This window comes from Anser brachyrhynchus, assembly GCF_964034855.1.
Source record: "Anser brachyrhynchus genome assembly, chromosome: Z".
In the NCBI taxonomy this organism is placed as follows: Eukaryota; Metazoa; Chordata; class Aves; order Anseriformes; family Anatidae; genus Anser; species Anser brachyrhynchus.
The window spans coordinates 25,676,382-25,691,587 of record NC_137697.1 but is presented as its reverse complement, the minus strand read 5'-3'; the positions used below and the strand labels follow the sequence as shown (position 1 = coordinate 25,691,587).

General features: G+C 37.1%; 1 protein-coding gene across 5 annotated transcripts in view; it reads right to left on the bottom strand.

Moving 5' to 3' along the window:
- Positions 1 to 15,206, bottom strand: part of UHRF2 (ubiquitin like with PHD and ring finger domains 2) — an 84,554-nt gene that overhangs the window by 40,249 nt on the left and 29,099 nt on the right. For all 5 annotated transcript variants that reach the window (XM_080574446.1, XM_080574447.1, XM_080574450.1 and 2 more), the window contains exon 4: positions 8,911 to 9,129. In XM_080574446.1, the coding sequence (XP_080430572.1) occupies positions 8,911 to 9,129 (219 nt within the window). The remainder of the gene's footprint in view (positions 1 to 8,910; positions 9,130 to 15,206) is intronic.

The following is a 15,206-nucleotide window of genomic DNA, read 5'->3' as shown; positions in this document are numbered from 1 at the left end:
AGATCTGCTTGGAAAAATCCCACAAGATACAGCCCTTGATATTAAAGAATCCTGTTCTCCAAGCTCAAAAAAGGTTCATCCCCACATGCAGGAAATCAAAGGCATCAGGAAGCCTGCACTGATGAGCAAGCTGCTCCTGACTAAACTCACACATACAAAGGAAGTATGTAAGAGGTGGAAGCAGGGGTAGCTGACCCAGGGGGACTGTAGAGGTGCTGTCCAGTTGCGTAGCGATAGAGTTGGGAAGACCAAGGTCCACTTGATGTTGAATCTGGCTAGCAATGTGAAGGGCAACAAGAAAGTATTCTACAAAGACTAAGAAAACACGGACTCACAGCTAAATGTGACGGGGTCCCTGATGACAAAACGAAACACAAAACACAAAAGGCAAAGGTACTCAAAGCTTTCGTTGCCTCAGCACTTACTGGAAAGATCAGTCTTCAGAAATCCCAGGTCCCTGAGACCAGTGGGCATGTCTCAAGCAAAGATGACTTAGCCTCCGCAAAGGACACTTAAACTGGACATGTGTTAGTTTGTGGAACCTAGTAGGTACCCATGAACACTGCGGGAGCTACTTTTTGCCTTTGCAAGGCCACTCTAGGTCATCTTTGAAAGGCCATGATAACCAAGACACATTCCTGCGAACTGGAAGAGAACAGATGTCACCCCTATCTTCAGGAAGGAAGAGCAAGAAAGAAGATCCGCTGACAGATCCAGGAAAAGATGATGATTGTGAATTTGAATTGTTAGCATGCACTTTCAAAGGGAAAATCATGTTTAACTAGCCTGGTGCTTTTCTGCAATGAGGTGACCTGCTTGGAGGATGACAGGGGAGCAGATATTGTTTACCTCCACTTTAGTATGGCTGACGTTGCCTCCCCAACATCCTCACAGACAAGTCTGAAGTGTAAGTTAGGTAAGTGCACAGTACAGAGGATTAAACACTGACTGATTACCTGGGTCCAAAGTATTGTGGAGAATGGCAGAAAGTCCCATTGGAAGCAAGCCACTAGGGGTTTACCCCAGAGGTTGATACTGAAGCCAGTACGCTGTTAAGTACTGTCTTGTGCCTTCATCAATGACCTGAATGATGGGAACCATGGGAACCTAGTGCATTCTCAGCAAGTTCTCTTTTAACACAAAACCAGGCCGACAAACCAACTGGGTGTGCTGTCTTTCAGAGTGACCTGGACAGAGAATTTCATTATGTTCAACCAAGGGAAATACAAAGGCACTGGCAATGCCAAATACTGAGTACTGTGTCCAGTTCAGGGCTCCGCAGTATATGAAAGTTACGGGCTTACTGGAGCAATTCCAGGAAAGAGTCATGAAGATAATTAAGGAATCGGAGCATCTTTGACATGGGAGCATTTAGTCTGGAGTACAGAGGCTTGTGTGCGGAAGACTCTTAATAATACATATAAATACTTAATGGAAGAACATAAAGAACAGAGAGCCAGACTTGTCTCACTAGTGTCTACTGGAAGGACAAGAGGTAACGGGCACAAATGAAAGCACATGAAATTCCCTCCGAACATTTATTTAAATTTTATTTTTTTAAGCAGTGATTACCTAGACATGTTGTCAAGTCTCTACCCAGATATTCAAAACCTAACTGGACATAGGCCTAGGTTGATCTCTCTCAGTGATCCTGCTCCAGCAGGGGAGTTGGACTAGACCAGCTGACGGAGTCCTTTCTACCCTTAATGAGTCCCTTAAATGTATACATATATTTTAACACTATTCCTTTTAAATGTTTATTTTCATAATGTTTTAATGATTTTTTTTTTTCTGACGTTTATTCTTCCTCTCTTATTTGAAACAATTTTCTGTTCTCAGTGGGGAAAGTAAAGTTTTGAAACGTTCCTAAGAATCACTTCCTAGAAAGCAAATCAAAAGACTCTGTGTTTCCAAGTCTGCATGTTTATTAGAAAAAGGATAGTGTTACAAGTACTGAAGATGTATTTTTTTTTTTGGTCTGGGAAAACAAACAAAACCCTTATGATTCAAGTCAGTCCATTCTTCACATTCAAAATATATTTTTATTTTATTCTAATTATGAAATGATTATCAAACCCAAGATATTATAACTTTTAATACATCTATTTGAGTTGTTTTTTTTTTTAAGTAGCTAATGTTTTAACAAATTTTATCCCTGTCTTATCCCTGTCCCTTGTTGCAATTTAGGTCCATTGCCTCTGGTCCACCTGACATGTATCACTAGGCTTCCCAAATCATCTCAGCAGCCCTTTGGAGCCCCTCAGAGATCTCCTCTAGTTTATCTTTTGTTTTTGTGTGCACAGGTGTCTGAGGTGGTGGATCTAGTATTCTTAATGCAGTCTAACAAGTACTCAATAGGGGGGTATACATCTGCCAACCTTCTGATTCCACTTTTTTCATATAGCCCAAATTTTTTCATATAGCCCGAATATTGTTAGCCTTCATTACAGCAAGGACTCACTGCTTGCTCATCACGTTCACCTTGCTATCTACCAACAGCCACAGATTCTTCGCAGCAAAGCTGCTTCCCAGTCAGTCCAGTTTTAACCTCCATACCAGCAAGAGGCTCTGCCTTCCCAAGTTTTGGAGGACTCTGCATTTATCCTTGTTAAACTTCATAAGGCTCATTGGTAGCCAATTCCTCCTGCCTGCTCAGGTCCCTCTGACCTGCAGACTTGATTGCATCCACCAGTCTGCCAATTTGCTTTCTGTGAACTTGATGGTAGTGCACAACCTTGCTTCTGCCAGGCTATTGCTGAAGACAGTGTACAGTACAGGTCCCAGAACAGACTCCTGTAGTTCTCCCTTTCCAAGTAGTGTATAACCATTAAGCACTACTCTGAGTCTGGTTATTCTTTTTTTTTTAATCCCATGTAGTTGCCCACCTAACAAGATTACATCATCCTAATTTGGACAGAGTATTGTGGGACACACAGTTGAAAGACTTGCTAAAACTAAAGTAAATTAGTTGTTCCCCCCTTGGACAAGCACTACTTGTTTTACCATTGAAGGCAGTGAGGCTCATTACGTATGATTTGCTTGGGGGGGGGGGGGGGGGAGGGAATCCATCCTGGCTCCAAACAATCTTCAAATGGCAAGCACTTCAAAGAGGGCCTTGCTAGAGTTTTCCCATAGATTCAAGTGAGGTTGACTGGCCTGTAGCTCCATCTTGGTATTCTTTGAAGGTGGGCACAACCTTTGTCCTCTTCCAGTCACAAAGAGCCTCCCCTGATCTCAGTGAGTTTTCAGACTCACTAGAGAGCAGCATTACTACAACACCACAGTTCCCTTTGCATCCCTGGATGCAACCTATCTGGTTCCATGGACTTGTCTGCTACTCTTTCATCTGTTGCATCAGTATCTTGATAACCACTATTTCATGGTCAGTATAGCCTAGGCTACCATTAAGCATCTCATCCCCAGTAGTTTTCAATAAACAGCATATCCAACTGTGCATCACCCTGTTGGCTTTATCCTATACCTGTATCAAGAAGTTATCCCTGACATCATCCAGAAATCCTCTTGACTGCTTGCATTCTACTGTATTGTCCTGCCAGCAGGTATCAGGAAGATTTAAGTCCTCCATGAACACTCGTGCCTCGTTACTCTGAGACTTTTAAAGAAGGCTTTGTCCTTTTCATCACCTTGAATGGGTGAATTACCACCACGCCATCCTTTTTGACTTCTCTCATCCTGACCAACAAGATCTCACTCACTGTTGCCATCCTGCTGAAGAGTTCCCTATATCTACACTTCACATCACTGCAACCCCATCTCATCTTCCTTGTTGTTCCTGACAAGCTTGCATCCATCTGTTTCTCACTCCAGTCACATTAGTTGTCCCATCATCTCACAGATGCAGAACTAATTGTTCCTGATTTTTTTCCCAGGCTGTATATATTTGCATACATGCACTTGATATGAGTATACCTCTTTTATCAGTCCCAAGATCCTCCTTATTCCCACCACCCTGTACCCTCTGCTTTCCATGCACATACTAAACCACCCCTTAACAAGGGGGTTTATAAGCCTCCCTCATTACCTAAAGCTCTACTCACCAGGATTCAGTCTGTTGGCATAGATGCTCTTATTCCACTTGAGGATGAAAGGCTTTTAGGAACAGATGGGAATCCAAATATGGGACCCATGGTATCAAAAGCCAAATCCCTGTCAACACCAGCTGTGCAGCTAACCAGGTTTTGATTCACAGAATTTGCCTGCTCCTTTCATTTAGGAGGATTTGTCCTCCAAAGCCTCTCCCTTTCACCAGCAGGACTGAGAAGCTCCTACCAACAGCTGTGTTAATTAAAAAATGTCTCTTCTTTGGGAGATGAAGGGCTGCACTGAAGTCATAAGGAGGAGAGGAAAGACTGAGATATGAATTCACCCTTTCAGAAGTTTTGTCATCTACAAGAAATATGCCATTTGTCTGTGCAAGAAACTTTCAGGCAAGTTCTTCAGCAATCAGAATTCTTAGAATACTCGTCGATACCACATGAAAGCTATTTGGAAAAACAGCTTCAAGTAAATCTTGTTAGTATTCCACATATCAGCAAAACAATGTCTTCCAAGATTAACCACCAGCAATCAAAAGATGTTACATTAAAACAAACAAAATTGGAAGTTTTTTTGTGTAGAGTATTATACCACAACAATATACAAACATAAGTAAAGTACGAACTATAGACTGAAATTCCAAATCTAAGCAAGAAACATTTAGTATCAGAACTACACTACTAGGTACCTAATGAGGTATGACAACATCAACTACATGTTAATTATCACAACACATACTGAGATGGATAGAGAAATAACAGTAATATACTTCGTGAGTGTCAAAAAAGTTGCAACTGCCAGTAACTTTTTTGGACTAGCTGTACATAAAAGACAGTTTTTGAAGCATCCAGAACAGAGTGCAAGGCTTGTTTCACTGCTCTGTAATGTGTTCAAGTTCTGTATCTCTGCAAAGACTAGAAAAATGATTACGTATGACTTCAAAACCAGGAATTAAGTATAAATGAAAAAAGTGTTCAAAAATTAGAAAAAACAGCTGAAAGAGTAAAATCTGTAGAGATAACAAAATCTTTCTACAGACATCATACTACATTCCAAGAACAAAAACATGCTAGACATGACTAAAAGGAGTCTAAGCAAAGAAACGATAAATGTATGTATCCTACAACAAAACAGAGATGATGTTCTAAATGGGGAAAATAAACTTTCAATATGGAAGACTAAATAGAAAACCAAACATTCAAAAAGGAGGTCTACCTCAAAAACAAAACAATTCTTTTTAAGGAGCAGGAGGCCTCGCAGAAAACCCCACAGAACTAAAAGATAATCAATATATAACATTGACATTTTAGAACCCTTTCCATTATGGTTACTCAGGTAAGGACCTCAAATTCATTAAATATTCACTTGGTAAGAGGTATAAAACCTGCAGGTATGAAACCTGCAGAAGGAACATTTTTTTTTCTTATGTTCTTGTATCATTCTCATGATTTAAACAAAAAGATATCTCTTGGTATTGAGAGAGAGGTTCTTACTAAATTCCAATCTTCAAGGGCCAAATTCAGAAGAGTAAGAGCTGATTTTCACAAAACTATAGAACAGATGAGGTTGGAAGGGACCTCTGGAGATTACCCTGCCTGAGCAGGGTACACCCTGCAAATCCAATTAAAATCTATTTGGAGGTGCCACATACACAGACCATTCTGACCTGCACATATGAGCAGTCATGGAATACACATGGTCCTAAGCCCATTTGCAGTATGCAAAGCACCAGTTTCCCAAGCATTTCTATCTAAGACATTAAGTCCAAACTGGATAGGTCTCAGGCATCCTACAGTTACAAATTAAATTTCAGTTCCAATGCAGGTACAGGACAGATAGAAGTGTGGTTAAGTCTTCTCTACAACGATGTCTTACTCTTTTTCAGTCTCACTTCTCTTTGGTAATGTTCTCTAATCCATTTCTGGTTCTCAAAACATGGACTAGTGATGACAGACTGTACCGGACACTTCCTTTAGGTTGTGATTAAGACACGAGTAAAAGTAACACAACAGATACACGTGTCAACAGATACAATAAAAACAAATATTCACGGTATGTTCTACCATAAGTGTTCTATGTTCTCCAAAGCATTACCACAAATACCACAAAGATAGTCTTGATACTTCCTGTCCCAGTGCCAACAGCTCCATGAAATCTTTTTCAGAAGCCATTAAAAACATCAGTAAGTCAAATGTTAACTAATTTCTACAAAACTGGTTGTTTCAAACAGAGCCTTTTTAACAAAATACCAGAAAGGGAGGAGACATGGCTGTGACTGTATCTGAATCATCTCTAAGAACTCTGCCTGCCATTACTGCCTTAAGGTTGTTCTTAAGTAGTGCGCAAATAATTCATCACTAACATATAATCAGTTACTCACTAATACATATCCATAAAACATTTATGATAGAGTACATCATTATGTTAGCATTAGTTAATTATTTTAATGAACAACTAATTACAACATTGGATAAGAACATTAAAAACAGTAAGACTGACTTTTTATTTTGCAAACCAACGTAACGAGAAAGTAAAGTGAGCATGCTCCTTCCAAGTTTATCAATCCTAGCACATTTATCTTGTACTTTTAAATGAAAGGATTTACCGTTAACTGATAGGAATGGTTTAGGTAACACATAACAGTATTATTTACCAAGTATTATTCCTTGATATGTTACAGAAATGATAGGTTAGAGAAATTATAGGGCTCAGATAACCTTACCTTCTGCAAACTAGTTGACTGGCTGCATATACAGACTATCAACTTGTAAAAGAAACTTAAGTTCTTATCTGGGAAGAAAATTCACTGAAATAAGGTTCCATTTGGAAAATGGACTTAAATTCACCACCTACAGTATTTATTAACTGTGACTTCCCCCCCCCAACCTCTATCCGGAGGGCAGTGAGAGGTCAGTACTACAGGGAACACCCACAGTACTTGCTCTGTTACTATCTTCAAATTTGAAGCATAACTATCAGCTTATTCAGACTGGACAAAAAAAAGCTATCCTGTAGAGATCCAACCACCACAAGCAGAATTTTAGCCATCACTTGATATAGCCATCACTCGAAATGGGTACTCTGTTTTGCCAACAAATCTTACTTTACTAAACTGGAAAAATTCTGAAAGAACCCCTACCTACAGACAACAGTTTTAAATAACTATCGATAGACATCTGAACTTAATGTAAACTGATAACTGGATAGTTCTGATTATAGAAGGCCATGAAGTCCATCTCTGTGATTCACCAAATGTCATACAACTATTAAATGTATTGCAAAACATTAATCCCTCTATTCTGTCCTCTTAAATCTCTTCTCCCTTGCTAAGTTAATGATTAATAATTCAATTTCTTCTTGCTTTACATTTTTTCCCCACTTTGTCTCAAAACATATCAAAACATCCTCTCCAGGGACGTAGTCACAGCACCAAGCCTGCTGGAGTTTAAGAAGCCTTCGGACTGTGCTCTTAATCATATGGTCTGAATTTTTGGGTAGACCTGTGTGGTTCCAGGAGTTGGACTTGATGATCCTTATGGGTCCCTTCCAACTCAGGATATTCTATGATTCTATATGCCTGCTCTAATTAGCACAAGGAAATGGTAATATACTGAGATTGTCCATAAAACAAATCCTGTTACTTTAAAACTAAAAACCACCCACAAAACAATTTTCACCTACTCGTATTACATACCATGCCTTATTGCCCTAGTACTATATATGACTATTTTTAAGCAAAATACTGAATTGCACCTGATCATAAGTCTACATTTCTTCCAGTTAACCACATCCTGCATCATATCTTCCTACAGATACGATGTTTCTCCCTTCTTATAAGGAAAATACTCTAAGTAGTCTACTTCATTTTAAGGAATATACTCCCAGACTAATGACGCTACTCACTGAGTAAATTTGGGGCATGCCAAGATTAAACCAATCATTTAATAAGCAAAAGGAAATTTCACTTCAGTTCCAGTTTCATTTTAAAATCAGTTTTTGCATGTAAGCCTTCCTTAGAATATGTTTCCATCTTCTGCATGGATGGAGGTGGCAGACTGGATCCAATTGCCTTCAGTTCTTTAGTGCCAGAAAAGGATAACATTAAAGGAATGAGGAAAGCTTGTGAGAGGAGGAAGGTTACAGTGAATTCTTCAAGGAGACTGTACATAAAGATTGACCATCTTTTAATCTCTAAGAAAGCAACCATACAGCTTACTGGAAGTTATATCATAAAAGTTTCTGCAGAAAACACCGTACCCAAGAGTCATACATGAGTTTTTAAAATCAAACAGGAAAACCAAACAAAAGAAAGATACTCTTTCTTCAAGTTCAAGATACTCTTTCTACAAGTTCAGCTACATGAAAATACATATAATTCCCACCCCCACAGATCCACATTTTACTTGTCATAAGCTACCAAAATTTTATTCTTTAAAGATTCAATTAGCCAGTTCAGACTTACTTAGATTGTCAGAGACAACTAACATTTAGTGAGACCTAGAATTTCCCAAATTTTAAAGTTACTGAAAACAGATACTTCAGCTTTGAGTGGAATCAAAATATATAAATAGATGTATAAATAGCTAAAAAATATAAATACAAATAAAAACATTCTGATCAGGTGGAATCTCGTAATACATGAAATCCTGTAGTTATCTTCAGTAATCTTATGAAATATAGAAATTACAACTCATAGCTAAGTTTGCACATTTTAAAAAACATACACTGGAATTCCATGATTCAGACAGCTGTGGGATTTAAGTATCACATTAATTTTAATCTGGTGATGACTGGCAGACAGAAAGATACTTTATATGAAATGTAAAGATTTTGAGTTGGTCAAACAATTCTTACCCCAGCAGAATTTTAGCATGAACCTCTTTGTTAGTCCTTGAGATTTCTCTCAAAGAGGTAATTTCTGCATCAAACCAAAATCCTCTCTCTTCTGGAGTTTCAACATTGTAGTTAACCATCACCACATCACCCACTTTTAGTTCACTCCACTTCAGAATGGTTCTTGCTCGGGGTCGAAGATTACTGGTGTCCATTTCTACTATGCCATTCTCCGGGTACCTTGAAAAGCAAAGCCAACAACAGTAATGATTATTACTCTTGTAACAGGAAGTTGTAAGTCATAGACAACACTACTAAAAAGTATAATTTTTAAGATGTCTTTGACTTATAAAACACATAGCATAAAAAAATCAGACCTACTATCCTTTTGAAAATTTTATTTTAATCTAAACAGAGTCCAGCTGTTTGACTAATCTCAGATGGAAACAGCAGCATCTACAAGTTGTATTACAAAATAAAAAATGTTAGAACTGGTTGCTGGATTTTTTCTACATTTCAAATGCAATCAATTTCAAATTTTAGCACAGACACGGCCCAAATTTGCTCTCAGTGAAATTAACTTTTTCCTTAAACCAACAAAAAAGCAGTAGCGATTAAAACAATGTTTTTCAGCATTGCACATTCCTGATTTAACTCTATTCTCAAGCGTTTGTTACATTTCCACTATATTCATTATATTTAGGACTAATCTTTTTAATAGTTTGACCTTACAAACAGCATACTGAATTCCTGTTGTAGATATAGTCCAAATCCATGTTCAATGAACCATGGGTTTAAAAAAATGGCTAACTACAAAATCTAGTAAAGGAGAAAGAACTCAGACTTCCTCTCAGACAGATGATCTAACAAGTGGAAAACATTTCTCCCTTTTAATTATGAAAGGGAAACCAAGAAAGGTAAATGTAGGATCAGTCCTTTTGACAGCTTCTTTTGAGAAGATGCAGTGAGGAATGCGACAGTGTAAGAAGTAAAGGTAGATGAAAATGCTTCACTAAAACACAATTACAAAATGTTGATTTTTCACTGAAGACAGTTTTTTTAAACACCATAGTATTTTACACATTACCACCCCAAAATTGTTAGGGTTTATAAGATATGGCATACAGCAGCACAGGAAGAAGGTGGCAATTGTAGCACACATACAAAATTAAACAGTAATGAGCAGTATCTGAAGAACTCCAATTCCTTTCCAAGTTAAGATTTATTTAGCAGAATTAAGATAGCTGTCAAATATTGCTATCTTAAAAACAAACAAGAAATAAAAAGCAAAAAAGAAAGACTTGAGATGTTAACTTTTTGGTCTAACAACACAGCCTTCTTAGGTCCTCTGTATAAGGTAATTCTTCAGCTATAGTAGTGCTTGCAGAGTTTTCAGATGTGCTGGAAATACAGCACAATAGAGACACGGAAACATTGCTAGCAGAAAATACAAAAAGATTAAGACTCAGATGCTAAACTAAAATAGTGAAGTTCCCTTCTAATACTGCTTGTAAGCAAAGAATCATCCATTATTTAACTTGCCTTAGATGAGGTCACAGTACAAGTCCCAGAGAAAAAGAAAGCAAGTCAAGTGCTTACAGACAAGGGCTATGCAAAGTATTCATTCCTTTATTTTTAAGAAGGATTACTGAGAACAATATATCTTACATTTCCATCATGTAATGATGATTATTTTAGCAAGAGTACTCATGCTTTATAGTTTTATATGCCTTTATAAAAGAGCACTGTTAAATCATAATGGCAAAATTCTACCCTTGCTAATATAAGCATGGCTCTTGTTACTTTCCAGCATGCCTATCTGTAATGAACAAGACCATTTCAAAGTCTTGGGAGAATCGCATGTTCTAACTACATAAACTAAATGTACTTAGCAGCATGAGGCTCTGGCAAACTACAGTCTGAAGGCTGTCCCTGCCTCAACAATTGAATGAAACCCCCCTGATGCAATTGGATGCGTTATACGCAAGTTCATTTCTGTACTAAATCTATCAATCTGCTAAAACAGAAATTGGCTAGAGAGAAGGCTGTGGACATGCAGGATGGGAGGGCCAGAAGAAACCTGGTGTCCCATCTCTAGGCCTTTCTTTGCTCTCTATTGTGCAGGTATCTGAAGTGTGGCTTAAATTTGTTGGAAGACTTATCAGCTTCTTTTGTTTAAAGAAACATGAACCACAATAGTTTAACATTGGTTTGAGATAAACCAAGGGCCAAGACGACATCATATATGTCTTTAATTATTACTTACATTAATTAATCCCTAATTAAAACCTAATTTATCCATAATCCAGTTAAATCCAGAATAAATCCAGAAAGTGTTTACTTCCCAACACTTTCAAATCCCAATCATCAAAATCTGCACGACAGGAATATACAGAGGCAGGTGCTTATGAGAGCCACCATCATGTGAGAACAGTCTCATTAACTTTTTTTTTAAAACAGTTTTTTTTCCAATCCAAAAGCATGAACTATACACAGCCAACACTGGTACTTGTCCTGCAGTTCTCCCTTAAAAGAACTATTCTACAGTGATAGTGTTCATAATTATTGCAGTAACTGTATATAAAGCAATGCAAAAAGCAACTATAATGAGGTCACATCTGTTTTACTGAAGGGCCTGAATAATGGCAGAGCATCACAGTACAACAGGCTACTGAAATCTTAAGACTAAGGCTGGGATCCTGGTTAGTTCCAATCATTTTACAATAAACCCTTCCTAAAGTTTGAAGAAGGCACGAAATATAACAGTGAACAATGAATCAGTTTACTTAAACTCAGAAGTGAAAGTGTGCCTTAAGCATCCAGAAACTAAAGAAAGAAAAATTACATATTGTGTATATACACACAAAAATAATCAGGTGAAAAGTTATGTATGAGATCCACGGTGTTTAAAAATCAGTATACATTAAAAATTCCGAAGTCACTACCCAAAAAATAATCAAAACAAGTGTAACTTGCAACAATTTTGCAAGTTTTTTGGAGCAGGAATTTTGATATGAAAAATCTATTCTCTGAAAAAATGTTTTTTGAGTTCTCTTCTTCTGGGGGAAGACATTTGGAAAAATAACTTTTAATCATCAATAATTATTTTGTGCCATATTCAACTTTGTGTCATCTTTTTACTCCTAAACAACTCAGAATAGAAACCTTCCTACTAGGCTCCTCAGGCATATAAAAATTTTCATTGTTAACAGTGACTCCAACTCTGCTCTTGAAAGTATCTGGTGAAAGAACCCAAAGAAAGAAGATTGCTAAGCTTAAGACACCTCCTGAAGTCTCCTCTTATAGGTAGAAACCTATTGCTCTCCAAACAAAGAAGAGAAAGGCAGTCTTCAGTAAAGGAACTTCTCTTGTTGGCTGGTCAGAAACTTAAGCTCACAAACTTTCCTTTTGAAGAAAAGACAGTTAATAAACTGTCGAGATTTTCCTTGTCAAAATTCACATTTCTTTTGCATCAGGTTCCATACACAAACTGTTTTGGTGCTGTGCTTTCACACGCTGAAATGCTGATGAATTTTGATAAATGCCAACAGATATTTAAACATTCATATTTGTTAACTATTCATGTTTGTCCATAACTGATACCCTAAACAGAACAGCTGAAACAACATTTGTAACAACATTTGTTACAAGCCTTTGAGTTAGGCTCAAAAAAACACATCTGCAGTCATACTAAATATGTTAAGCACAGTAACGCTACTCCTCATTACACTGAGTAAAAATAAAATACTTTCACAGTAAACTTGTGACCTCAGATGTATTTAATGTCATAATTTACCTAAGTATGGAAAAAAACAATAGAAAATGCCACTCACTCCACACTCATTTTCCGGAAGTTTAACAAATCTTTATAAATCACACAACATTAAAACTTAACCTCTTACAAATGCAAGAGTAGTATGTAACTATATCACGAATGGGAACACATAGGTTTATGGAGATAAACCAAAAGACAATGAACAAATACAGTCTTGTAACAAGCCTCAAGAATGAGGTGAAAGACCCTTTCCAGCCAACTGTAATAAAGAACTACTGTTAGACATGAATGTTTAGTGAAGGTGTTTTCTTATTTATTGCATTACTTATAAAATCCTGTGATAACTCTCCAGAGAAAACAAAGCAGTTTCACAGCAGTGTTCTAATTAGACTAGTGTAAGTTCGGTACAGTTGAAATGATGATTTGACACAATTCAACCTTTAAACAATTATAGACATTTTCTTGTTTTTATGTATTTTTCATTACACTTAATATTTTAAAAAGCAGACATTGTTAACAGGAAGTATTATTGTAACAGTTCAATGAATACTGCCCATAAGAAGTCTCATGTTCACTGTCAAGCCACATTTCCCTGTGATTTTGATTCTCCCTCCAATAATTTTAACTATAAACACTAATAGTAGCATAGCAAGATTTACCTATGATTTCCTAACTTTGTAGACAGTTTCCATAGCAAAGAACTATCAATGTAGTAAAAATCCCAGCATTTCTTGGTCAGTATCTGTTTGTTCCTAAAACACTCTACTGAGAAACATTAGCTCTACATCAGAATATACACAAGTCTTTTCAGTCTACCAAGAACTTACTTTCAACACAATATTAAGTATTCTATTTGAAGTATGAATAGAATGAAACAAAGGGCATCTGAGAAATACACTGTGTGCAAGGGGAGGTATGGAGGCATTCTGTCATTCCTTCACAGAAAAGGAAGCAGATTTCTGTTTGTGGCATGTGCATCAAACCTGCCCAAAGCAGTGCTTCCCTCCCTTGCTCCACCCTTACTAAGCAGCCACCAGGAGAATTTATGCGAATGGATCAGTTAGATCTACAGCACTCTTCACCTAGTGGTTTATTTTTTTTTAGATGTATCAGGAAGCAAGAACACTCTACAGCCATACAGTTACCAAATTCAACACAACTGAACTATCAGGTATGCATAGCTGGAAAACAATGTACGAGGAAAAAGCAGTGACCACCTCTAATAGCAGTGGCCTGTAATCCTTGATCGATGTCTTTGCCTCCAATAATCAATTTATCAACAAATTGTAGGGTAGAAACCCATTATATTAAATCCCTGCCTACTACCTTTATTTGCACATTTCACATTAAAAAAATTGAAAATACACCTGTTAGGCAAGTCTCAACTTCAAACCATTTCTTGAAGAATAAATGGAAACTTGTTCTTTTGATGATCTCTTCAGCTAAGGAGACACTTTCAAGGAGAAAGGGTTCTGGTTTTCCTTGAGAAGGCAGTACTTAAAGAAGCACATCACTTCTTATATTACCTTCTCATTTTCTCAAAATATTCTGTGCTCTCCAAAAAATCCAAAGTCATACTTTTGAGAATTCAAGTTTGAGACTCTTGTAAACTATGACTGCTTAACCTGTCTTGTATGTTACTTATACATCATACAGAATGACTAAAATTCCTGACCTTCATGATGATAAAACAAAATCTTGTTTCTTAACTTATCTATGCATATGCTTTTGACATTATTCTGAAGATGTTATGGGTAGTCTGGACTATAAAAGACAAATGAAATTTGCCTGATAAAGGCAAGACAGTTTTGATAAGGATAATGACTGCAGCAAACCAGAACATTCAGTGTGCTAGCCTATCACAATCTTCCAAATAAAATGGCTTATGCCTTTATCTCATCTTCTCCCTTTATAAAAAGGATGATCACTAACAACACCTTTGGCCTTCATTGGGAACTGTTACTTCTTACAGCATTTTCCATGACAACTTAGTGTCTGCAACCCTGATTAGTTCTGAACTAATGAAACAGACACAAAATAAAAAGGCTTAAAATAAAAAATAAATAAAGCTTAATTCCCCTTGTACTTGAAAGACATTCTACCCTTGCAATTAACTTTTCAAAGACCTTATAACACAGAAAACATTAATTCCTGTTATTATTTTACTTGGGCAGGTTGAGATGTAGGGAATAAACAAACAGTTAAAAAATATTTCCAGTAGGACTACCCCCACCTTTTTTTCCTTCTTTACTGTTTTTTCATTTTAGACCATTTCCCAAACTTCCAAATTATAAGTTTGTTACCCAGGTCTGTACTTTTACACCCATTTCAGCCACCATAACATACCTATGCTCCTAACATGACTCAAACACTTCAGAAATAAATAAGCTTATAATTGTTAAGACAATCTTACAACGCTTCTCAGGCAGAAGCAGAAACAAGAGTTAAAACATCTGAGTACTGACTCGGCAGGTCAAGGCATTTTAGTAGAATTTAACTACAAACCTTCCACCTCAAAATGGAAGCTACTACTGGCAGACTG